The sequence below is a fragment of the Oncorhynchus gorbuscha genome, linkage group LG17 (assembly GCF_021184085.1).
Source record: "Oncorhynchus gorbuscha isolate QuinsamMale2020 ecotype Even-year linkage group LG17, OgorEven_v1.0, whole genome shotgun sequence".
Classification (NCBI taxonomy): domain Eukaryota; kingdom Metazoa; phylum Chordata; class Actinopteri; order Salmoniformes; family Salmonidae; genus Oncorhynchus; species Oncorhynchus gorbuscha.
In genome coordinates, this window is record NC_060189.1 from 57,957,458 (window position 1) to 57,984,926 (window position 27,469).

General features: G+C 47.9%; 1 protein-coding gene across 9 annotated transcripts in view; it reads left to right on the top strand.

Annotated features, from left to right (window-relative positions):
• The window catches only part of LOC124001345 (type II inositol 3,4-bisphosphate 4-phosphatase-like), a 282,847-nt gene that overhangs the window by 156,005 nt on the left and 99,373 nt on the right, over positions 1-27,469 (top strand). For all 9 annotated transcript variants that reach the window (XM_046308075.1, XM_046308066.1, XM_046308067.1 and 6 more), the window contains 3 exons: positions 13,544-13,658; positions 17,964-18,033; positions 22,886-23,033. In XM_046308075.1, the coding sequence (XP_046164031.1) occupies positions 13,544-13,658; positions 17,964-18,033; positions 22,886-23,033 (333 nt within the window). The remainder of the gene's footprint in view (positions 1-13,543; positions 13,659-17,963; positions 18,034-22,885; positions 23,034-27,469) is intronic.

The following is a 27,469-nucleotide window of genomic DNA, read 5'->3' on the forward strand; positions in this document are numbered from 1 at the left end:
TTTTCATAGTGCATAGATTGAATTGTGTGTGTTAGTGAGATTGTGTTTGTTGAGGATTGTGTCCTGTGTGTGTGTTAGTGAGAGTGTGTTTGTTGGGGATTGTGTGGTGTGTGTGTGTTTGTGAGAGTGTGTTTGCTGGGGATTGTATGTGTGTGTGTGTCTGTGTGTGCGTATGTGGTGGGGACGACAACTCTATTTTAAATGACATCCACGTCAGGTTATTCAAAAGCCAAGTGTGGATCGATGACAATTGAATGAGAGCGGGAGATGTCAGGACAGAAAACAGGAACAGTCACTGACCTTCCTCACGATACAGTGGATGAATAGCATCCATTAATCAAGTGACGGGGCTCAATAGTCTCCTTAGTCATTCATTCCCAGATAACGTACTTAAACCTGCCACTTCAGAAGCACTATAGAACACGGAGAAACAGAAAACAGAGTCGAGAAATCGTCGTCCAGTTCATTAGAACGTGCGTTGAAGATGACGTTCCCATAGCAACGATTAAAACATTCCCTAACCAGAAACCGTGGATTGATGGCAGCATCCGCGTGAAACTGAAAGCGCGAACCACGGCTTTTAATCAGGGCAAGGTGACTGGTAACATGACCGAATACAAACAGTGCAGCTATTCCCTCCGCAAGGCTATCAAACAAGCTAAGCGTCAGTATAGAGACAAAGTAGAATCTCAATTCAACGGCTCAGACACAAGAGGCATGTGGCAGGGTCTACAGTCAATCACGGACTACAAGAAGAAAGCCAGCCCAGTCACGGACCAGGATGTCTTGCTCCCAGGCAGACTAAATAACTTTTTTGCCCGCTTTGAGGACAATACAGTGCCACTGACACGGCCTACAACGAAAACATGCGGACTTTCACTGCAGCCGAGGTGAGTAAAACATTTAAACGTGTTAACCCTCACAAGGCTGCAGGCCCAGACGGCATCCCCAGCCGCGCCCTCAGAGCATGCGCAGACCAGCTGGCCGGTGTGTTTACGGACATATTCAATCAATCCCTATACCAGTCTGCTGTTCCCACATGCTTCAAGAGGGCCACCATTGTTCCTGTTCCCAAGAAAGCTAAGGTAACTGAGCTTAATGACTACCGCCCCGTAGCACTCACTTCTGTCATCATGAAGTGCTTTGAGAGACTAGTCAAGGACCATATCACCTCCACCCTACCTGACACCCTAGACCCACTCCAATTTGCTTACAGCCCAAATAGGTCCACAAACGATGCAATCTCAACCACACTGCACACTGCCCAAACCCACCTGGACAAGAGGAATACCTATGTGAGAATGCTGTTCATCGACTACAGCTCGGCATTCAACACCATAGTACCCTCCAAGCTCGTCATCAAGCTCGAGACCCTGGGTCTCGACCCCGCCCTGTGCAACTGGGTACTGGACTTCCTGACGGGCCGCCCCCAGGTGGTGAGGGTAGGCAACAACATCTCCACCCCGCTGATCCTCAACACTGGGGCCCCACAAGGGTGCGTTCTGAGCCTTCTCCTGTACTCCCTGTTCACCCACGATTGCGTGGCCACGCACGCCTCCAACTCAATCATCAAGTTTACGGACGTCACAACAGTGGTAGGCTTGATTACCAACAACGACGAGACGGCCTACAGGTAGGAGGTGAGGGCCCTCGGAGTGTGGTGTCAGGAGAATAACCTCACACTCAACGTCAACAAAACTAAGGAGATGATTGTGGACATCAGGAAACAGCAGAGGGAACACCCCCCTATCCACATCGATGGAACAGTAGTGGAGAGGGTAGCAAGTTTTAAGTTCCTCGGTGTACACATCACAGACAAACTGAATTGGTCCACCCACACAGACAGCATCGTGAAGAAGGCGCAGCAGCGCCTCTTCAACCTCAGGAGGCTGAAGAAATTCGGCTTGTCACCAAAAGCACTCACAAACTTCTACAGATGCACAATCGAGAGCATCCTGGCGGGCTGTATCACCGCCTGGTCCCTCCAGGACACCTACCCCACCCGATGTTACAGGAAGGCCATAAAGATCATCAAGGACAACAACCACCCGAGCCACTGCCTGTTCACCCCGCTATCATCCAGAAGGCGAGGTCAGTACAGGTGCATCAAAGCTGGGACCGAGAGACTGAAAAACAGCTTCTATCTCAAGGCCATCAGACTGTTAAACAGCCAACACTAACATTGAGTGGCTGCTGCCAACACACTGACACTGACTCAACTCCAGCCACTTTAATAATGGGAATTGATGGGAAATGATGTAAATATATCACTAGCCACTTTAAACAATGCTACCTAATATAATGTTTACATACCCTACATTATTCATCTCATATGCATATGTATATACTGTACTCTATATCATCTACTGCATCTTTATGTAATACATGTATCACTAGCCACTTTAACTATGACACATTGTTTACATACTCATCTCATATGTATATACTGTACTCGATACCATCTACTGTAGAACCTATGCTGCTCTGTACCATCACTCATTCATATATCTTTATGTACATATTCTTTATCCCCTTACACTGTGTATAAGACAGTAGTTTTGGAATTGTTAGTTAGATTACTTGTTGGTTATTACTGCATTGTCGGAACTAGAAGCACAAGCATTTCGCTACACTCGCACTAACATCTGCTAACCATGTGTATGTGACAAATAACATTTGATTTGATTTGATTTGACAATGAATGCAGCTTTCCCCTCAATTAAAAACCACACAGGAGGAGAAAGAACGTCCCCTTTCGCAAGCACTGAAATGACTCAGAGAAAGAGAGAGAGAGAGAGAGAGACGCTTGCAACAAGTGCAGACATCGAAGTGTCTTTTTTTTTTTGATGAAGTGTGAAATATCTGACAAAACAGCTCTTTCCTCTGGCGTAAAACAGATGGGTTTTGAGGCGTAATTGCGCTTTGAAAAATTCCAGCAAGCTGATTCTGACGGCAACTGGTTGTGACAAGCGTTTACTGCTCAGACAGGGCTGTAGGAAGGGCGGTGGCACCGCGGATGTTTGCTGCTCAGACAGGGCTGTAGGAGGGCGGTGGCACCGCGGATGTTTGCTGTTCAGACAGGGCTGTAGGAGGGCGGTGGCACCGCGGATGTTTGCTGCTCAGACAGGGCTGTAGGAGGGCGGTGGCACCGCGGATGTTTGCTGTTCAGACAGGGCTGTAGGAGGGCGGTGGCACCGTGGATGTTTGCTGCTCAGACAGGTCTGTAGGAGGGCGGTGGCACCGCGGATGTTTGCTGCTCAGACAGGGCTGTAGGAGGGCGGTGGCACCGCGGATGTTTGCTGTTCAGACAGGGCTGTAGGAGGGCGGTGGCACCGCGGATGTTTGCTGCTCAGACAGGGCTGTAGGAGGGCGGTGGCACCGCGGATGTTTGCTGCTCAGACAGGGCTGTAGGAGGGCGGTGGCACAGCGGATGTTTGCTGCTCAGACAGGGCTGTAGGAGGGCGGTGGCACCGCGGATGTTTGCTGCTCAGACAGGGCTGTAGGAGGGCGGTGGCACCGCGGATGTTTGCTGCTCAGACAGGGCTGTAGGAGGGCGGTGGCACCGCGGATGTTTGCTGCTCAGACAGGGCTGTAGGAGGGCGGTGGCACCGAGGATGTTTGCTGCTCAGACAGGGCTGTAGGAGGGCGGTGGCACCGCGGATGTTTGCTGTTCAGACAGGGCTGTAGGAGGGCGGTGGCACCGCGGATGTTTGCTGCTCAGACAGGGCTGTAGGAGGGCGGTGGCACCGCGGATGTTTGCTGCTCAGACAGGGCTGTAGGAGGGCGGTGGCACCGCAGATGTTTGCTGCTCAGACAGGGCTGTAGGAGGGCGGTGGCACCGCGGCTGTTTGCTGCTCAGACAGGGCTGCTCATGCTGAAAACACAGTCCAGTTCAAAGTAAATGACACAAATGGCAGCTCAGATTTTTTTTATGTCGCACAGGTCTGTGTAAAGTACGGGCTGAGTAGTGTGTGACAATGCAATAGAATCCTAAGCATTCTGTTTTGGTATGTTGCATTGAAAGTGGCTAATATTACGTTGATTCGATCACAATTGCCACAGTAAAGGGAAACATTGATAGTGTTAACAAGGAAAACTTTAGAACCGTGCTCACCAACCTTTTCTAGGTCATATGTACATACCGCCCCAAGTTTCTTTTTACATGACTTAAAAACCTGTAGGCCTATGCAACATTAACCAATTAAAAACAGTACTGTAGCAATGACTTTTGTGCAGTAAGTTATAGACTCATAAACGCATATTTGCTTTGCTTTAATTGCACTGGCAATGCATTGTTGTTCGGGCCATATTTTTTTGACAATTATATTTCAAAATTTGAGGTAGGCTATATAATCACACAGGTAATAGATCCGTGGTTGTATTACTTGTGAAGCACAGCAGAGTGAGCATACATTAAAATCATGAGCTTTTTATTTTACCGGGCTGATGGTGCCTGCGTCTGATGCTTAGTCTCGGCGGAGGGAGAGAGCCTCAGACTGAGGGTCTGCCTCTCAACATCCCACTACTCTTCCTTCCCTCCACTGACACTGACCAAAAAGGCCTCAGACTGAGGGTCTGCCTCTCAACATCCCACTACTCTTCCTTTCCTCCACTGACACGGACCAAAAAGGCCTCAGACTGAGGGTCTGCCTCTCAACATCCCACTACTCTTCCTTTCCTCCACTGACACGGACCAAAAAGGCCTCAGACTGAGGGTCTGCCTCTCAACATCCCACTACTCTTCCTTTCCTCCACTGACACGGACCAAAAAGGCCTCAGACTGAGGGTCCACCTCTCAACATCCCACTACTCTTCCTTTCCTCCACTGACAGACTGAGGGGACCAAAAAGGCCTCAGACTGAGGGTCTGCCTCTCAACATCCCACTACTCTTCCTTTCCTCCACTGACACGGACCAAAAAGGCCTCAGACTGAGGGTCTGCCTCTCAACATCCCACTACTCTTCCTTTCCTCCACTGACACTGACCAAAAGGCCTCAGACTGAGGGTCTGCCTCTCAACATCCCACTACTCTTCCTTTCCTCCACTGACACGGACCGGACCAAAAAGGCCTCAGACTGAGGGTCTGCCTCTCAACATCCCACTACTCTTCCTTTCCTCCACTGACACGGACCAAAAAGGCCTCAGACTGAGGGTCTGCCTCTCAACATCCCACTACTCTTCCTTTCCTCCACTGACACGGACCAAAAAGGCCTCAGACTGAGGGTCTGCCTCTCAACATCCCACTACTCTTCCTGTCCTCCACTGACACGGACCAAAAAGGCCTCAGACTGAGGGTCTGCCTCTCAACATCCCACTACTCTTCCTGTCCTCCACTGACACGGACCAAAAAGGCCTCAGACTGAGGGTCTGCCTCTCAACATCCCACTACTCTTCCTTTCCTCCACTGACACGGACCAAAAAGGCCTCAGACTGAGGGTCCACCTCTCAACATCCCACTACTCTCCCTTTCCTCCACTGACACTGACCAAAAAGGCCTCAGACTGAGGGTCTGCCTCTCAACATCCCACTACTCTCCCTTCCCTCCACTGACACGGACCAAAAAGGCCTCAGACTGAGGGTCTGCCTCTCAACATCCCACTACTCTTCCTTTCCTCCACTGACACGGACCAAAAAGGCCTCAGACTGAGGGTCTGCCTCTCAACATCCCACTACTCTTCCTTTCCTCCACTGACACGGACCAAAAGGCCTCAGACTGAGGGTCTGCCTCTCAACATCCCACTACTCTTCCTTTCCTCCACTGACACGGACCAAAAAAAAGGCCTCCAGACTGAGGGTCTGCCTCTCAACATCCCACTACTCTTCCTTTCCTCCACTGACACGGACCAAAAAGGCCTCAGACTGAGGGTCTGCCTCTCAACATCCCACTACTCTTCCTGTCCTCCACTGACACGGACCAAAAAGGCCTCAGACTGAGGGTCTGCCTCTCAACATCCCACTACTCTTCCTTTCCTCCACTGACACGGACCAAAAAGGCCTCAGACTGAGGGTCCACCTCTCAACATCCCACTACTCTTCCTTTCCTCCACTGACACGGACCAAAAGGCCTCAGACTGAGGGTCCACCTCTCAACATCCCACTCTTCCTTTCCTCCACTGACACTGACCAAAAAGGCCTACTCTTCCTTTTCCTCCACTGACACGGACCAAAAAGGCCTCAGACTGAGGGTCTGCCTCTCAACATCCCACTACTCTTCCTTTCCTCCACTGACACGGACCAAAAAGGCCTCAGACTGAGGGTCTGCCTCTCAACATCCCACTACTCTTCCTTTCCTCCACTGACACTGACCAAAAAGGCCTCAGACTGAGGGTCTGCCTCTCAACATCCCACTACTCTTCCTTTCCTCCACTGACACGGACCAAAAAGGCCTCAGACTGAGGGTCTGCCTCTCAACATCCCACTACTCTTCCTTTCCTCCACTGACACGGACCAAAAGGCCTCAGACTGAGGGTCTGCCTCTCAACATCCCACTACTCTTCCTTTCCTCCACTGACACGGACCAAAAAGGCCTCAGACTGAGGGTCTGCCTCTCAACATCCCACTACTCTTCCTGTCCTCCACTGACACGGACCAAAAAGGCCTCAGACTGAGGGTCTGCCTCTCAACATCCCACTACTCTTCTGTCCTCCACTGACACGGACCAAAAGGCCTCAGACTGAGGGTCTGCCTCTCAACATCCCACTACTCTTCCTTTCCTCCACTGACACGGACCAAAAAGGCCTCAGACTGAGGGTCCACCTCTCAACATCCCACTACTCTCCCTTTCCTCCACTGACACTGACCAAAAAGGCCTCAGACTGAGGGTCTGCCTCTCAACATCCCACTACTCTCCCTTCCCTCCACTGACACGGACCAAAAAGGCCTCAGACTGAGGGTCTGCCTCTCAACATCCCACTACTCTTCCTTTCCTCCACTGACACGGACCAAAAAGGCCTCAGACTGAGGGTCTGCCTCTCAACATCCCACTACTCTTCCTTTCCTCCACTGACACGGACCAAAAAGGCCTCAGACTGAGGGTCTGCCTCTCAACATCCCACTACTCTTCCTTTCCTCCACTGACACGGACCAAAAAGGCCTCAGACTGAGGGTCTGCCTCTCAACATCCCACTACTCTTCCTTTCCTCCACTGACACGGACCAAAAAGGCCTCAGACTGAGGGTCTGCCTCTCAACATCCCACTACTCTTCCTTTCCTCCACTGACACGGACCAAAAAGGCCTCAGACTGAGGGTCCACCTCTCAACATCCCACTACTCTTCCTTTCCTCCACTGACACGGACCAAAAAGGCCTCAGACTGAGGGTCTGCCTCTCAACATCCCACTACTCTTCCTTTCCTCCACTGACACGGACCAAAAAGGCCTCAGACTGAGGGTCTGCCTCTCAACATCCCACTACTCTTCCTTTCCTCCACTGACACGGACCAAAAAGGCCTCAGACTGAGGGTCTGCCTCTCAACATCCCACTACTCTTCCTTTCCTCCACTGACACGGACCAAAAAGGCCTCAGACTGAGGGTCTGCCTCTCAACATCCCACTACTCTTCCTTTCCTCCACTGACACGGACCAAAAGGCCTCAGACTGAGGGTCTGCCTCTCAACATCCCACTACTCTTCCTTCCTCCACTGACACGGACCAAAAAGGCCTCAGACTGAGGGTCTGCCTCTCAACATCCCACTACTCTTCCTTTCCTCCACTGACACGGACCAAAAGGCCTCAGACTGAGGGTCTGCCTCTCAACATCCCACTACTCTTCCTTTCCTCCACTGACACGGACCAAAAAAAGGCCTCAGACTGACGGACCAAAAAGGGTCTGCCTCTCAACATCCCACTACTCTTCCTTTCCTCCACTGACACGGACCAAAAGGCCTCAGACTGAGGGTCTGCCTCTCAACATCCCACTACTCTTCCTTTCCTCCACTGACTCTTCCTGTCCTCCACGGACCAAAAAGGCCTCAGACTGAGGGTCTGCCTCTCAACATCCCACTACTCTTCCTTTCCTCCACTGACACGGACCAAAAGGCCTCAGACTGAGGGTCCACCTCTCAACATCCCACTACTCTTCCTTTCCTCCACTGACACGGACCAAAAAGGCCTCAGACTGAGGGTCTGCCTCTCAACATCCCACTACTCTTCCTTTCCTCCACTGACACGGACCAAAAAAAAGGCCTCCACTGACAGACTGAGGGTCTGCCTCTCAACATCCCACTACTCTTCCTTTCCTCCACTGACACGGACCAAAAAGGCCTCAGACTGAGGGTCTGCCTCTCAACATCCCACTACTCTTCCTTTCCTCCACTGACACGGACCAAAAAGGCCTCAGACTGAGGGTCTGCCTCTCAACATCCCACTACTCTTCCTTTCCTCCACTGACACGGACCAAAAAGGGAGACTGTCTTCCAGCTGATGGTGTCTGTATCTAATGGTCCGCCTATCTGAGGGTCCACCTCTCAACATCCCACTACTCTTCCTTTCCTCCACTGACACGGACCAAAAAGGGAGACTGTCTTCCAGCTGATGGGGAAACTCGAGTCGCACCGCATTATTTCTGCCTTAATGCACAAATTCATGTTGTTACTCCTAGAGTATGAACAGAGAAATTGAAAAGTCCTCGATATTAAAAAAGACTCAAGCTGCTAATAATAACAGGCACGCAAGCCTGTAGATACACGTTCCTCCTCATTCATTACTGCTGCAGTGCTTGTTGTAGTGCTGAGTGGAAATGGGAAGAACATGCATTTTAAAAGTGTTGAGTACAAAGTGTTGACAGTGCTGAGTAAGAACTGAAACATGAAGTCACTCATATAAACAGCAGCTCTTTGCTGTATTCGTTGACAGTCTCTCTCTAGTTTTAAACGCTTTGAAATCTCACAGTATCAATTTTGCTGTAGCTTTCTTTTATGCCTGCTAAGCTACTGCAGACACGGTCATCTGAGCCATCTGATTGGTCAGCGGTAGGCCAGTAGTGCACTTGATTTGCTCTCTGGGCCCGCCAGGAAGGCAGAGTTTGCACCTTCAGACACCTGAAATGGTTCAAAATGGCAACATTTAATCCACCCGGTGCACAGGGCAGCTGAATCAGGTGCACCTTCCTCCAACAGCCCAAGAACAACAAAAATAGGAACACAAGGCTTTATCATTGGGTTTTTTACAGAAATGTTTGGCGATCGACTAGGAATGTCTTGAAGATCTACCAGTTGATAGCGATCGACCGGTTGGTGACCAGCTGCTCTAGAAAATTGAGTGAAGTTCAATCTTGTGTTTCTCTCTGTGGGCTGATGTTTCTGTGCGCACAGCTTGGTCACACTCATCCGGTCCCCTCTCGCCAGACACTGTGGCTGAGCACAGCCTGTGTCACCTGTCCTCTTCCATTGCTGGCTTGAATCTTCTGAACAATGCTCCTCTCCTCAGGTGTGGGGTTATGACTCAGGTCCCTGACTAGCACACAGCTAGACAAACACTGAAAAGGAGATTAACCAAGTAAAGGAAGTCGCTCAAATAAGGAAATAAGAAATAAACCGAAACACCACACGATAGGACACATATTTAAAGCACTTCTAGGTTAATACATTCTAAATAAAGAACACATTGATGGAATAAAGTTGAAGGACTAAATTGAGTGACTTGCATTTCATCACCCAGACTGGTATGAGTAATTAGTACAGATTTGTGTCACTTTGAGACATATTTGCAAACTGAAGAAGGGTTACAAAATAAATCACCCTTAAATGCAATAAACCGCTTCCTTAATAACTAATTGTTTTGTGAACAATTCCAAATATGCGACAGGCACTTTAAAGACGTACCTCACCAATGTTTTCCCCTCATATTCATCATCTCCAGAACCAATGCACGTTCAAACGAGTGTTTACTTTACAAACGGCATCCAAGTGTCCCTTTAAGCACATCATTTTTTTGTCTCTTTAACGAAGCTGCTCTGATTTACGCACTGTCACAAAAAGTGAACTCTGGGCCAATTATTAGATGAGGACAGTTGAGCGGGGAGATCACAGGCGGGCAGAGCAATCTGTAGATGCTGTTCAATGCCAACTCCACAACCGAGGAAGAGGAGGTGGAGAAATCGTGGGAGGATGGAGGAGAGGAGCTTATTTACTGTCCATCTTCTTTTTCCGGCAGCGCTCCGCAGCAGGCAGCTACAAAGTTCATTTGAGGTCAATCACAGCTCTAACAGATAGATTGTAGCTGCGCTGCTCGGTACAACCATCTTGTCAGGAAGGCAACTTCTCTTCGCACGCTCGCTTGATTTGAACCAACCTCTCCTTAACCTGCCTTTAAGCTATAATGGTAATTATCACACACACACACACACACACACACACACACACACACACACACACACACACACACACACACACACACACACACACACACACACACACACACACACACACACACACACACACACACACACACACACACACACACACACACACACACACAAACTGATGTCAGAAAAACTGTGAAAGCGTGGTATTTTAAAGATGCCAAGTATATGTCATATCACCCCCCATCCGTGTGCAAGCTACAGTCTGTACAACTACGACATCATCTCCCATCGCCCCCACACATAAATCAATTACCTTAAAGACGTTCTCCAGCTATTTGTTTTACTTTTACTGTTGGAAAGCAACATCCCAAATATACATACAGTGAAGTACCCACACTAAAAGGCCAATAAAATGTTTGAGCAAAATAGTGTTGTTTTTAGACACAGTTGAAAACTTCAAGGAGCTGGTCTGATGGGGAGATGTGATGTCATCAGCCTCTCCCCTTTCTTGAGGAGCCATAGAGAACAAAAGAGGATACCTGGACCACCTATTGAGATGTGCCTTTTGTGAAGTCTATCACATGATAAATGATCTGCAAATGAGACTGGAGCAGGAGTTTACAGCCTTGCATGGAGTATTAGGAGTAGGACTTTAAAGCCTACACTGTTTAAGGGCAATGTTTCATTATGGTAAGGCGCTCAAGCAATCTGGAAAGTGTACCTAGGTGGGCCACTGCAGCCCCGTTGCAGTAACGGTGGTGGTCTGCTAGCTGTGCAACAGGTGTTAAAAACAACCACATGCTCATCTCATTTTCTCCATTATAAGCCGAGGGAACGAGCGGCTCGATCTAGACTGACCATGTTTACTCAAAGTCAGGGTGACTTTCCGGAATGTTCTCTGTGTGGTGGAGAGGGGGATGAGTGGGAGAGGAGGTGGGTTGGGGTGGGTTGGGTTGGGGGGGGGTACCAAGAAAGATAAACACTGAAGCAGATGTCTGGCATGGGTCCTGGGATCCATCAACAGACTTATATCCTCTCTGTGTAGCAAGGGACCGCCGTGTGCAAATGAGTCTCTGAGCGAGAACGCCACTGCTGTAGTTCCCCGAGTCCCTCTTCAGATCAGTCACTTCTCCCTCTCCGTCCTTCAACTCACTATCCCTCCCTTCCTCTCCACGGGGTAGCATCCCCTTCTTTCTCTCTCCAGGCCCAGATTACCTCTCCAGATCCCTCTCTTCTCCCTCTCCATCCCTCACCATCCCTCACCATCCCTCTCCTTCTCTCCCCAGGGTGTCGTCCCCCTCTCCTCCCCCCTCGCTCTCTCTCTCCCTCTTGCACCCCAGGCTTTGGCTGTGATTATGATAGTCCTTCATTGTCCACTGGGAGAGGGACCAGGCCCATTAGCACTAGATCAATCTGACTGGGGGATTAGATCACATGCTGCTATCTTAATACCCAGGTAGAATTCTTCATTTAAGTGTGTGTGTGCGCGCATGTGCGAGTGCCTGTGTGTGTGTGACGAACTACTGCTGGCAATGGATTTCCCATCAGATCATTGGTTAGAAAAGTAATTGGGGCTCCCTAATATGAGAACGGTGGTATCTGTTCTGTATCTGTCACTGAAGGAGGGAGAGGATGTGTAACTCAGTGATTTGACCACAATGTGTTGGGGTTACACGGAGCAACTTTGACGCAGCTATGTTGCTTTTTAGATTGCTTAATGCAACACCCCCAGCAACTGATAAGCAATTCATCTGCAACTTGGTGGCATCCAGATCAGTTGCAAACGTTTGAACTTTTGTGAAACTCGTTGCAAGCAACACAATCAAAACCAATGCTTTTGTCGCGTGATCCATTCGAAGGTACAGAACTCCGACCCAGTTGTCATGTCAACACAGCTATCGCTCACGCTGCCTGTTGCTGCCGGAACCGCCATCAAGGTTGATAGAAGCGACATAGTTAGTTAAACGGAAGCTGTATAAATAGATATTGGCATCATGGCTAGTAAAGGTTTATGTATGTGGTTTGGCTGTCAATTGATATATATTTTTTAAAGTAAACCCAGACAGGTTTGAACTAGCTAGCCTAAGCTTAGTTAGTTGCTAGCCTAAGCTTCGTTAGTTGCTGGCCTAAGCTTAGTTTGTTGCTAGTTAGTTGTTGGTTAGTTAGTCGATAGCTAGCTAGCCAGCTAGAACAGTGCTGACAATTTCAATTTGGCTAGCTACATTGTATAGACAGCATTTTTTTCTAAATCATTAAGGAAAAGGTTCGATAAACAAATTATTTGTGAAAATCACAATGAGGTGAGTTACCCAATAAATGACTGGGAGTTTATATATGTAGTGTGCCACACTTTTTATTTGTATAGCTTACTGAATCACAATGGAACGCAACAGATGCCATTGGTTTAGAATTTTTAAACCACAGTGTTGCATGCCATTTCAATGGTGTTTCAGTTGCTTCTGTATCAGCAAAGTTGATTGAGATGATGTCACTTGCAACTGCAACAAACATTTCTTGACAAACTCCAGCCTACATTCTCTCTTGACCTCTCAATCTCTGTTCCTCACCACCTCTTATTTACTCCATCTACACCTCTATTCTCTGTCCCATTGGCTCCTTCATCTACACCTCTATTCTCTGTCCCATTGGCTGCTCCATCTACACCTCTATTCTCTGTCCCATTGGCTGCTCCATCTACACCTCTATTCTCTGTCCCATTGGCTGCTCCATCTACACCTCTATTCTCTGTCCCATTGGCTGCTCCATCTACACCTCTATTCTCTGTCCCATTGGCTCCTTCATCTACACCTCTATTCTCTGTCCCATTGGCTGCTCCATCTACACCTCTATTCTCTGTCCCATTGGCTGCTCCATCTACACCTCTATTCTCTGTCCCATTGGCTGCTCCATCTACACCTCTATTCTCTGTCCCATTGGCTGCTCCATCTACACCTCTATTCTCTGTCCCATTGGCTGCTCCATCTACACCTCTATTCTCTGTCCCATTGGCTGCTCCAGCTACACCTCCTCTCTGTCCCATTGGCTGCTCCATCTACACCTCTATTCTCTGTCCCTTTGGCTGCTCCATCTACACCTCTATTCTCTGTCCCATTGGCTGCTCCATCTACACCTCTATTCTCTGTCCCATTGGCTGCTCCATCTACACCTCTGTTCTCAATCTCGCTTCTGCCCTCTTTTCTCTCTCGTTCCCGTAGTTGACACTCTGTCCACTCTCCCCCAGGTCTTCTGATGGTGTGCTGGCGGTGGGGACAGTGTTGGTGAGCCGTGTGAACATGGGGGAGATGGAGGAGGGGGACATGGATCACATCACGGCCGACGTGCAGCAGGCCCAGAAGGTGAGGACGTGTGTGTGTGTTTGTATGAGAGTCGTTCCCCTCCAGATGTCTCAGCTAGCACTAATGCTTGCAGGATTAGTCTGTCACTGCTCAAGTGTCCCAATGAGATTCATCAAGCCCTTACAGCCCTTGGATCCTGTGTGTGTGTGGGGGGGGGGTAGAGTGTGAAGAGAGGGTGAGAGAGGGATAGGGACTCTTAGATACTGCATATGTTTATCATGTGTGTGTGTGTATGGCGTTTGCGTGTGTGTGGGGGAGAGAGAGAGCGCAAGTCAGAGAAGCCATTGGCTCAGACAGCCTGAATGTTGTGTGTGATTATGTGCACAAAGAGCATTAGAGAATTAGAGAGGGAGCGTCATACATCCTTCTATTTGTGTGGGATAGTCGGCTAAACCCCATGGCCTTATAGCCTTCCTACGAGACTCACCTCGTCTGAATAAATGGCATCTCCCTTGTGAGACCATCCCACCTACAATCAACTATGCTGATCCACCACGACATGCTAGTCTGCATCATCTGAGAAACACAGGAATGAGAGCAAGAGAGAGAGATGATGTCTTCTTCTGAGATCGCCAGGTACCTGAAGAGTGCTCAAACGTCCTCCCAATGGGAGGAAAAAACATTGTTTATGTATGTACTTTACCTCCATTTGACTAGTTATTACACCCAATGGGAATATTTAGTTTAGTCTAATAATATGTGTAGCATAGAAGCACTGTACTTGCAACAAGATGTCACGGTCTGACTTCAGTTTTCATCGTTTGTTTAGGTTTAGGCATTAATTCCGACTGGTTAATAAGGTTTAGTATAGTGTTAAACAGTATATGACTGCCCAGCACTGGGTTTGAACCCGCGATCCTCTGAACCGGAGCGCACAGTTTAAAATTCTCTATCCCCATCCACAAAGCCCTAGCATGCCGCAAACCTACTTGGATGGTATTGAAGGCATCTCCCGACATCCTGGGGTCCTGGACAAATGTGGAATACTGAAGTTGATCTGGTGTGACCTGGCTGGTAGTTGTGCATGTATGAGGAGGCAGTCAAAATGGATCTGCGTATTGTAGAAAGGATGTCTTTCTGAGAGGAGATAACCTCGTAGCATAGGGTGTTCCCTGACCCAGTCTAACTGTAGTCTGTTGACACTTCTCCTCATTGCAGCAAAATTACCTTTGCGCTCTGTGTGTGTGTGTGTGTGTGTGTGTGTGTGTGTGTGTGTGTGTGTGTGTGTGTGTGTGTGTGCGTGCGTGCGTGCGTGCGTGCGTGCGTGCGTGCGTGCGTGCGTGCGTGCGTGCGGTCTCACACGGTCTCTGCCTGGCTGCCTCTGTGTCCTGCACTCTTTTGATGGTGTAGTGTGGGTGGACAATTTCTCTTGTTTACACAGCAATTTTTGTATTGTTTTTTCAGTTAAAACTGTAAGAAGAGTTTAATACAACTTGAATTCCCGATACAACTGTGCTGCTGCCAGCAACAGTCGCGGTCTCACGCTGCGTCCCTCTCAGATGGCTCAGTGTTGCACCTGTACGACCATTACTCTACCTCAATACCACCTCGCAAAGTTAGCAGTTCCTTCTCATTTAACTATGTATTGCCATACAGGACTCCACTGTTGTCGCTTGCCTTTCTCTGCCACTACAATGATGTGGTGGTAGAGAGTTGACTCCAAAATAATAGATTGCATTTCTAAGTGTCAAGATCCCTAAAGTTCTGTATTTTGAGTGTCAAGACTCCTAAGATTCAGTATTTTTGGAATGGAGGAGACTGATTTAATTGCCATACTTCCGAAAACACAAACACTCGCATCTTTCATAGCGAGCTAGCGAGGGGCGGAGAGCGAGGGGAGGGGCACAGTATCGGCCCGTCGGCCACCAGGCACACAGAGTCAGAACCGTGCACTGTCTCGGAACTTCAGAAAAGCAAAGCAAAGCCAATCATCAATGAATAGGCTACGTTACTGAGACGAGCGAAATGCAACACTTTCGCTCTCACGCAGTCACACACGGTCTCTGTTCGCTTCACGCAGTCACACACGGTCTCTGTTCGCTTCACGCAGTCACACACGGTCTCTGTTCGCTTCACGCAGTCACACACGGTCTCTGTTCGCTTCACGCAGTCACACACGGTCTCTGTTCGCTTCACGCAGTCACACACGGTCTCTGTTCGCTTCACGCAGTCACACACGGTCTCTGTTCGCTTCACACAGTCACACACGGTCTCTGTTCGCTTCACGCAGTCACACACGGTCTCTGTTCGCTTCACACAGTCACACACGGTCTTTGTTCGCTTCACACAGTCACACACAGTCTCTGTTCGCTTCACACAGTCACACACGGTCTCTGTTCGCTTCACACAGTCACACACGGTCTCTGTTCGCTTCACACAGTCACACACGGTCTCTGTTCGCTTCACACAGTCACACACGGTCTCTGTTCGCTTCACACAGTCACACACGGTCTCTGTTCGCTTCACACAGTCACACACGGTCTCTGTTCGCTTCACACAGTCACACACGGTCTCTGTTCGCTTCACGCAGTCACACACGGTCTCTGTTCGCTTCACGCTGTTCACACCATGGTCGCCAGCCAGGGGGAGATTTGAGTCTCGCGCTTCAACGCTCTTATTTGTTGCTGAAATTGACCCACTATGCTGTTTACTTTCTCCATCTGTGTTTTTAAAAAGCATTTGTTTTTCAGTTAGGGATTTTAATTTAGTTTAAACTTTTTTGCGTTTAAATGTTCACACCCTAACACTATGCATGATTATGTGATTCATAGATGCCACTGAATGGAAGTGTTACTGAATGGAAGTGTTACTGAATGGAAGTGTTACTGAATGGAAGTGTTACTGAATGGAAGTGCAACACACAAAAATGGAAATGCAATTATCATGTGGATTTTCTCCGAAAGTCGCAATCTCCTGCACAGTTCATCCTGACATGAACAGAGCCACATCCTCGCGAATGGATTTTCACCCCTGCTACATTCCCCTGATGTTAAGAAAGCTACCTTGTTTCTCTACATTCCCCTGATGTGAAGAAAGCTACCTTGTTTCGCTACATTCCCCTGATGTGAAGAAAGCTACCTTGTTTCGCTACATTCCCCTGATGTGAAGAAAGCTACCTTGTTTCTCTACATTCCCCTGATGTGAAGAAAGCTACCTTGTTTCGCTACATTCCCCTGATGTGAAGAAAGCTACCTTGTTTCTCTACATTCCCCTGATGTGAAGAAAGCTAAGCTACACTACATTCCCTGATGTGAAGAAAGCTACCTTGTTTCGCTACATTGATGTGAAGAAAGCCCTGATGTGAAGAAAGCTACCTTGTTTCGCTACATTCCCCTGATGTGAAGAAAGCTACCTTGTTTCTCTACATTCCCCTGATGTGAAGAAAGCTACCTTGTTTCTCTACATTCCCCTGATGTGAAGAAAGCTACCTTGTTTCTCTACATTCCCCTGATGTCAATGAAGCTACCTTGTTTCGCTAAATTCCACTTTTTTCGCAAAAGTAGCAGTCCTAGTAGTTGATACCTGCTAAAGTGTATTTTTGACGGTTTGTCAGCCTCGATGCCACTGACAGAGAGGCCTGAAAACTGTTGGTTGTCACTGGCACTTTGATGTCTTATCCCGCACACATCATCAGAAAGGGACATTCAGCAGCTGTGATGGGAAGATACTCATTATCAAAGGGGACGGTGATAAACACATGGAGCGTTCTTGAGTGACGGAGGGTCTGTCTGTCTGTCTGTCTGCCTGTCTGTCTGTCTGTCTGCCTGTCTGTCTGCCTGTCTGTCTGTCTGTCTGTCTGTCTGTCTGTCTGTCTGTCTGTCTGTCTGGTCTGCCTGTCTGTCTGCCTGTCTGTCTGTCTGCCTGTCTGCCTGTCTGTCTGTCTGTCTGTCTGTCTGTCTGTCTGTCTGTCTGTCTGCCTGTCTGTCTGTCTGTCTGTCTGTCTGTCTGTCTGTCTGTCTGTCTGTCTGTCTGTCTGTCTGTCTGTCTGTCTGTCTGTCTGTCTGTCTGTCTGTCTGTCTGTCTGTCTGTCTGTCTGTCTGTCTGTCTGTCTGTCTGTCTGTCTACATATGTGTTTAGCTTCACCTGTCATTTACCTCCTGCTGTCCCAAAAAACACTGAGCTAAATGAAAATGTATTTAAAGAGCAAGACATGCTGAACCAACAACATGTCAAGCTAGACGTGGCCGCCCCGCTGCTCAGAGAAAAGCAGAGTTCAATGTACATTCATATGTGTGTGTTTGATGGTAGAGATTTGACATGTACATGTAAACATCAAACATCTCTCTCTCTCTCTTCTTTCCACAGTGCACCTTAGTTTGTGAGTCATCACAGGGAACCCAGAACGACAAAGATAATAGCCCCCTGACGGGTGCTGGTAAGTTCAACTACGCTTGTTCCTTCTACCTTTAAACACCTATAATTTAACTGCTGACGTCCATCGTCATGGCAACCCTGTAATCAGTGGGAAGAGCTTTAAGGCTAATTTCATCCCCTCTAATTTGATCCCCCTTCCTCCCCCTGTCTAACCAATCACCCCAATCTCTCCTAGTGAAATTAGTTTATTACTGAAAAGATTTATCTCAAGTTTTTTGGGCATTTTCCCTTAAAAAAAAATATTACACCCCTGTAATTACCATGACCTAGTGTTGCCCCCAAAAGCAGCTTGAAATTGACATAGTGTAATCAAGTGATCCATTAAGTTAACCCCTGTATACTTCTTGGTTTTCTCATTGGAAAGTGCGCCGCCCTTGACTAACCTTCTCCCGCCAAAGAGATTTGAAGTCTCAATGGGGCTACCCAGTTTGATTAAAGAACTCATATTATTCATTCTCAGATCAAAACGGGAAGCCTTGGTTTAAGTAAGTAAAGGGAGGGAGAGCCAGTTGACAGTGGAGAAGGTGTGAGACTTGGCCAACGGTGGCTCTAATGGAATTCAACCCTTTGTAACCTTTTATTCATTATCTACAGCACCATACCAGTGTCGCCGATGACATCATAGTGGGACCTTTTCTTCTTTTCTATTTGACTACCAAATGTAGAAAATGCCTTTTTCAAACATCTAGACACTGGTATGGGTGCAGGACAGGACTAATATGATGTACAAAAAAATGTACATAAAATGGTGAAGTGCCCCTTTAAAGCAGGTAATTATATCCCCAGACAAGGTGAAAGTCCGCCTGCCTCCCTTGGCTGCTCCAGTCCTGGTTCTGTATCTGTTCTGTGTGGACTGGCTGGAGAGGCAGACAAGCGGAAGAGACGCCACGTCGATCCTGTGATACCAATTAAGGGAGAAGCCCCCCGAATGGCGCAACACACTTCGCTTGTTACTCGATCACTGGGAGCGGGGAGAATCGAGCAGAAACACCAGGAGTGAGGAAAAAGAGAGAGGGAACGAGGGAGGAGGAGAAGGAGAGACTTGAGAAGGTCACTGCTCCCTGCTGCGTTGGGAATATAAAGCCCTTCCTTCTTTCCCTTTTGTCATCACTCGTTCCTCTCCAGAGGGGAAAAGAAACCCTTCTGAGTCTCCAACTCCATCCTGCTCTTCTTCTATGCTTTCTTTTTTTCTTTCCCTTCCTCATTATCGTATCCCGGTACTTTCTAGAAAGTCTTATCTTCGTCTTTTTCTCTGTCTCTATTTCCGTCCTCAGCGTGTGTTGGTATGACTTTCCCTACAGCTCTGTTCTCTATACCCGTCGTCATTGTCACTATCTGTCGCAATTAGCTAGCGAGAGGCAGGCACCAGGGGGCTGTGCCACCCGTCTTCCTGCGCGGGTTGGGTTGCAGGAAGGCGGGTGGCACAGCTGCGTCCCATCACTATAACACGCTCCCCGCAGACATAGAGAGATTGACTAATGCAATTTAGCCATTCACTTGTATTACCTTTCAGAGGGGGGAGAGCGGAGAATGATGCACACACACATGCACACAAACACACACACAGGAGGGGGGCGGGGAAGAAGTAATTTCCTTAAGAGGTGTGGGGAGAAGAGGAAGGAGCGATCTGATTGGCCTTCAGATTAGCGTGGCGGCGGGGGGAGGTCAGAGGTTCATCTGCTCCTTCGACAGTGTCCGCTGCAAGGAGGAAGTACCAGTCATCCCTTCATCTCGCTCTCAATCTGTCCCTCTCACCTCTCCCTCTCTTTTTAACTCTGACTTACTCTTTGAAATGCCCTCTAGAAATCTGTTCCTCTCCACACAGCAGCAGCAACAGTGTCATTTAATAATCCAAGATCAACCTCTCCATTTCAAATCATAGCTGTACTTTTTCATTTGATGTAATCATTAATATAATGATTATGAAAAAAATGATGGCTAAAAAGCTTAAAGGGCCCACCTCAGAGGAAGTTTCTGCACCTATTTCGATTAATTCCTGTCCTAGAAAGAAAATCCTTGTTTTAGGCTCCACCTCGAAGACTGACGCAGGCTACTAATACATATTCAGGATTTGGGGGTGGGAACGTTGTGGTGATTTCCAGGTGTAGCAGAGAAATGACAACAAATAGGCCACTGACTGAAGCTGTCAGTGTAATTAGCTAGCATGCTAAGCTAACCTTAGCCAGCTAATGAAAGTTGTGAAAAAGTCGATTTCTACTGGTGTGGGAGTTTAACCCTTAATTATTTTTCACTTTTCACACTATTGTGTTGATTGCCGACCTCAGCCATACTCTACCAGATCAGATATCATCTTTTTCACATGGTCTTTTCTAGCCTGGTTCCAGTAACTATGGTGATGGGCTTGGCTCTAGTCTGTCCTAGCCAACCTTCCAGGGGCCTGATTCCTACCTCTCTGACTGTCCTTGACACTGAACTGAACACCACATTACTTCCCACCCCAGAGCCTCTAGTAAAAGTCACCTCTGACACATTATCCGCCAATTAGAAGGTCTCTCCACTGCCACACCGCCCCTCGTTGTGCCAGAACATCACAAGGTTGTCACTACTCTCTCCAACGCTCTGTTGCCTTCTGTATGGGACATGGGACCCGGAATAACCAGGACAAAGTGCTCGGAATAAGGCTCTGACATTGAAAAGGGATGACGGAGTGAGGGCTAGTCTCTATTGAATTCGCACCTTGGAAAGTAAATGGATTGCAAATGGGTGCATATGGTAATGGGGCCTCCTCTCCCCTTTTCTCTCCTCTCCTCCCCTCTCCTCTCCCCTTTTCTCTCCCCTCTTCCCCCCTCCTCTCCTCTCCTCTTTTCTCTCACCACCTCCCCCTCCACTCCTCTCCTCCCCCTCCTCTCCTCTCCCCTTTTCTCTCCTCTCCTCTCCTCCCCCTCCTCTCCCCTCCCCTTTTCTCTCCTCTCCCTCCCCCTCCTCTCCTCTCCCCTTTTCTCTCCTCTCCCCTTTTCTCTCTTCTCCTCCCCCTCCTCTCCTCTCCCCTTTTCTCTCCCCCTCCTCCCCCTCCTCTCCTCTCCCCTTTTCTCTCCCCTCCTCCCCCCCTCTCCCCTTTCTCTACCCTCCTCCCCCTCGCCCCCCTCCTCTCCCCTCCCCTTTTCTCTCCTCCCCCCTCCTCTCCTCTCCCCTTTTCTCCCCCTCCTCCCCCCTCCTCTCCTCTCCCCTTTTCTCTCCCCTCCTCCCCCTCCTCTCCTCTCCCCTTTTCTCTCCCCTCCTCCTCCCTCCTCTCCCCTCCCCTCCTCTCCTCTCCTCCTCTCCTCCCCTTCCTCTCCCCTCCTCTCCCCTCCTCTCCTCCTCTCCTCCCTCTCCCCTCCTCTCTCCTCCTCCTCCTCCTCCCCTTCCTCTCCTCTCCTCTCCTCTCTCCTCCCTCCTCTCCCCTCCTCCTCCCTCCTCTCCCCTCCTCTCCTCCTCTCCTCCCCTTCCTCTCCCCTCCTCTCCCCTTTTCTCTCCCCTCCTCCTCCCTCCCCTCCCCTCCCTCTCCTCTCCTCCTCTCCTCCCCTCTCCTCTCCCCTCCTCTCCCCTCCTCTCCTCCTCTCCTCCTCTCCTCTCCTCTCCTCTCCTCTCCCCTCCCCTCCTCTCCTCTCCTCCTCTCCTCCCCCCCTCTCCTCTCCCCTCCTCTCCCCCCCTCCTCCCCTCCTCTCCTCCTCTCCTCCTCTCCTCTCCCCTCCTCTCCCCTCCTCTCCCCTCCCCTCCCCTCCTCTCCTCTCCCCTCCTCTCCTCTCTCCTCTCCTCCAGGAGTTGGACTGACATTACCACTGTTAGTTGGTTGGTTGCAGCTTCACAAGGAAGAGGGGAAGTGATTTTATTTTAAAGGGAGGAATAAGTGCTTGGGTCACACTTGTGATTCCCAACCCTCGGTGCCGTGTAGCTTTTTTGGAAGCATTACACATCTTGAAGCCTCCGTCTTTAATGGTGAAGTCTCTTCTACTACTATCGGAGCACTACAGCTTATTACTATTGAGTGACTTCCTTCCAGAACGCTAGCGTGGCCTCTAAGAGAAGGAGCAACGGCAGCGAACTGCGAATAGCTGTTTGAGGCGTACAGCTTTTTCCGGCTTTCTCACCCAGCGACTGCCAGCACACTGATAAGAGTATTAAAGCTGTTTTTTGGTTGCCGCATGATTGCTGCTAATAGCCACTCTAGGAAGAAAACGGAAGAGGAGTGGAAGGCTTGAATTTGAATGGGGTTTAATAGGAGAAGATGGTGAGGCAAAGTTTGGGGAGTCAACCATCTTCCCTTTCCTTCACTGCTCTATCAAAAACAAATCATTCAAATGGGAATCAAATTCAATGAAGCAATTGTTTCATAATGAAAGCATCATTTAATGGGCTGACCTGAGATCTCTTATATTCTTCATTTTCTAAGTCTTGGAGAGAGATGTGGAAAGAGCGATAGAGAAAGAGATGCAGCTCTTGGAGGATGAGGCAAACAGCAACCTTATCTATCGCAGACACTGTTATTGATTATGGGATTTCATTTGCAGCACATGCCACATGAAAATACGTTTTTTGAAGGGTTAGAGTTTTGTCTTTGGGTTTTTCCTCGGTATCAAAGTTTGTTTAGAACCAAAGCACATCATCTGGTTGATGTTTGTGAAACTTATTATGAAACGTAAATATATTTGAAGGTGTATGTGATCATTTTCAGTATGTCATGATGGTTGATACTGTATGTCTCTCTTTCTCTCTCCCCCTTCTACCTCTCTCCCTTCCTCTTCCTCCCCATTCTCCCTCTCACCCTCTGTCTCCCCCCGCCTCTCTCTCTCTCTCTACCCTCCTTCTCCCTTCCCCCTCTCCCTGTCACCCTCCACCTCCTCCCTCTCTCCCAGTCTTTAAGAACCCGGTTTGTAAGGTCTACAAGTTCCAGACGGTGGATAGTAAATGGATGCTGGTGAGAGAACAGATGGAGGAGTGTACTCTGTCCTTCAGCATCCCCAGACAGCTCCTCCACCTCTACATCCAGGAAGACATGAGGAGGTAAGAACCCATCTAGGATCAGTTTATCCTTTACTGAACCACTGGGAGGGACAAAGCAAAACCTGACCTTGGAACAGTATTTCATATGGGATAATGACTTGTCTTTATAAGCACAGTGATTTGTGAGAAATAAACAGCAGCTGATTGAGGATCAGGTAAGACCAAATTTAACCACTGGAGGTAGACATCAACACTGACCTCAAGTCTGTGCTCTCCCTATGCACTGATCTAAGATCTATTGTAACAGCCTTTCTCTAAGCCTAAATCTAACCACTAGGAGGTACATTGCATTCATTTGAATAGGGGCACTATAGCTCTGGGCCTGCCTACATTAACAGGCCTATTTCAGAGATGTAAATGGTTGTTTAAGAGCTATACTTAGAGAGGATTGAATTATTCAGGTCTGTTTAACACTTCAAAAGGGGATTGTTGTACGCCTGCACACTAGTCAACCAGCAACACACACACACACAGATGTACACTTGCATACAGGCACACAGACATTTGCACACACACACACACACACACACACACACACACACACACACACACACACACACACACACACACACACACACACACACACACACACACACACACACACACACACACACACACACACACACACACACACACACACACACACACACACACATGCAGAGAGGGAAACACACAGAGAGAGAGAGAGAGAGAGAGAGAGAGAGAGAGAGAGAGAGAGAGAGAGAGAGAGAGAGAGAGAGAGAGAGAGAGCAAGAGAGATAAACACACACACCAACTCCCGCCAACACTGCGTTGTTCTGAACAAAGTCCTGGAGCTTTATCGAGTTGAGAGTGGCTTAGAGGAAGATGAAGGTGCTGTGTCGCTAATTGACTCTGCTCTTGATCTTGTTAGCTAATTAGTGGTCAAAGTGGCCACAAGATGATGAGGAAAAAGGGATGTGTATTGTAACCAAAATGATTCCAGATGACGTTTGAATCCCCCAGAATGTTCCTAGTGCAGTGTTAATGGGACATTATACTCAACAGACATTCAAGTTTGTCAGATGTTTTCATACCTCAATAGTAGTCTGATGATTTTGACATCTGGAAACATCTGACAAAATTAGATTTGGGAGTTTAATGTCCCTTCTTTAACCACAGTTAACCCTCATTAACCGTCAGTTAACCTTCATTAACCACAGTTAACCCTCATTAACCACAGTTAACCCTCTTTAACCACAGTTAACCCTCTTTAACCACAGTTAACCCTCATTAACCGTCAGTTAACCCTCATTAACCACAGTTAACCCTCATTAACCACAGTTAACCCTCTTTAACCACAGTTAACCCTCTTTAACCACAGTTAACCCTCATTAACCACAGTTAACCCTCATTAACCACAGTTAACCCTCATTAACCGTCAGTTAACCCTCTTTAACCGTCAGTTAACCCTCTTTAACCACAGTTAACCCTCTTTAACCACAGTTAACCCTCTTTAACCACAGTTAACCCTCATTAACCACAGTTAACCCTCTTTAACCGTCAGTTAACCCTCATTAACCACAGTTAACCCTCATTAACCACAGTTAACCCTCATTAACCACAGTTAACCCTCATTAACCACAGTTAACCCTCTTTAACCACAGTTAACCCTCTTTAACCAGAGTTAACCCTCTTTAACCACAGTTAACCCTCTTTAACCACAGTTAACCCTCATTAACCACAGTTAACCCTCTTTAACCACAGTTAACCCTCATTAACCGTCAGTTAACCCTCATTAACCACAGTTAAGCCTCATTAACCGTCAGTTAACCCTCCCTTGGCAGGTCCAGGCTTGCCATTGTACTCAATAAAGGAAAGGTTAAGATCCTGCCAGTGAATAGATTATCCTAATCGGTTTATAAGATAAAAGCCACTGTGATGGGTAAGAGGATCTCAGTGTTCTCTTCCCTCAGGGGCCCTATGAGCGTCTGTCAGGACAGATTGTTCCTCAACACGCCCGCCGTCCCCTAGCAATCCCTCATAATCCCCCGCCCGTCATATAGTCCCAAGCGGTCGATCTCATGGTCAGCGGCAGTATCCCAAATGGCTCCCTATTCCCTTCATAGTGCCCTATGAGCCCTGGTCAAAAGTAGTGCACTTTAAAGGATAGGCTTCCATTTGGAACACATGGAGTGTCCCCATCGGCCCACTAGTTTGGAATCCCAAGTCATTAAACTAGATTAGAACATTCTCAGACCAAGGTTTCTCTCAAGTTCCAAATTAGAACATTCTCAGACCAAGGTTTCTCTCAAGTTCTAGATTAGAACATTCTCAGACCAAGGTTTCTCTCAAGTTCTAGATTAGAACATTCTCAGACCAAGGTTTCCCTCAAGTTCTAGATTAGAACATTCTCAGACCAAGGTTTCCCTCAAGTTCTAGATTAGAACATTCTCAGACCAAGGTTTCCCTCAAGTTCTAGATTAGAACATTCTCAGACCAAGGTTTCTCTCAAATTCTAGATTAGAACATTTTCAGACCAAGGTTTCCCTCAAGTTCCCGCCCTTAAAAGCTATTATTTAAGGCTTGTTATTATCTGGTCTATTGCCTCTAGACTCAAACCTCTCTTGATACTTGCAGTCTGAGTAGGACAATACTTTAAAGCTAGAGTCCTTCATTGAAAGTATAACAAAGCCGTCACCCCACCTCTGTTTAGGTAATTAGCTACGGGATTGAGAAATGTAACGACTCTTAAATTAATAGACTATGGATGCAAGGACTGACCCTCCATATTTTGGAGGCAAGGACTGACCATAAAAATTAGTGTTTTGAGGCTGTACAGCGTTTGTTCATGTTTGCATTGGTTACAAACAGTCAAATAAAACAAGCTTATATTCTGGGTTCTGATGGTGTATGACAGTTGAACTAAGCTCATGAGGCATTTAGATGTTCTCTTGTTCAGGAATCAATGGGAACATATCATTCATTTGTAAATGATGGATATAGCAATTAAGGACTTCAGAAAACGATCTCGCTCTGCCACTATACAATGGGTGTGTATGACACATGCTCAAAAACACAAGTACGTTATTGAGTTTGTTTACCCACACACATCAATGTATATCTATTATTCACTACCAGGTAGATAGGGAGTTTAAGAGCTTGTTTGTAATCCTCTTTAAACGATTTCAGGCGTTTTAGCTACCTCTTAGTTCTGTGTAAAAACTCAATCAGGCTTTACCCTTTTAATGATTAAGATACGCCTTTTAAGGCTGTGAAGTGGCACACACACACACACACACACACACACACACACACACACACACACACACACACACACACACACACACACACACACACACACACACACACACACACACACACACACACACACACACACACACACACACACACACACACACACACACACACTGTGAAGTGGCATAGTCTCCTTCCCCGGCATCACTTTATGCTAATAGTGGCATCTCTATTTCTCCTCTCTTCATCCCTCGTTCCCTTTGATGTTGACAGCCATGTTCCAACCTTATCAACAGGCCTGTTTAATCTTTGTCCTTGTGTGTGGGTGTATAGCTCTTGTGTGGCTCTTTGTGTGTGAGTGACTGTGTGTGTGAGTGTCCCAATTATGGATGTGTGTGTGGGCGTTAAATAATATTTATCCTTTTCTTTAATATATTGAACTGATAGTTTCATGAATTCCGAGCTACACTCCTTCCCCATTCAACAAGGAGGAAGTGAGCTGATCATCTTCTGCTCCTGTGAACTAAAGAGCGTCACAGCGGTCTGCCTTTGGTTGGTGGTTGATACCAAGGCCTCTCTACACTACATTTCAGTAAAGCACAGTATATGGAAATCAGTAGGCTATAGTTCTGTATGTACTTGGCCGTCTACAGTAAAGGAGGCAGGTTGGGTTGTAAAGAAGGAGGCTTCTGTTTGTGAGTCGTCTCACGCAGGTTATATTGACCCCAGGCCCAAAGCTCTTGGTGATTAAATTGAACAGGCCACTATAACACAGCATGAAATAAAGTCTCTCACATGACAGGTATTTGCTCTTTGGAAAATGTATTCTGTACCCCTCATCTGTCCAAGTCAGTTTGAACATAACAGCTCTCTCTCTCTCTACTCTCTCTCTCTCTCTCTCTCTCTCTCTCTCTCTCTCTCTCTCTCTCTCTCTCTCTCTCTCTCTCTCTCTCTCTCTCTCTCTCTCTCTCTCTCTCTCTCTCTCTCTCTCTCTCTCTCTCTCTCTCTCTCTCTCTCTCTCTCTCTCTCTCTCTCTCTCTCTCTCTCTCTCTCTCTCTCTCTCTCTCTCTCTCTCTCTCTCTCTCTCTCTCTCTCTCTCTCTCTCTCTCTCTCTCTCTCTCTCTCTCTCTCTCTCTCTCTCTCTCTCTCTCTCTCTCTCTCTCTCTCTCTCTCTCTCTCTCTCTCTCTCTCTCTCTCTCTCTCTCTCTCTCTCTCTCTCT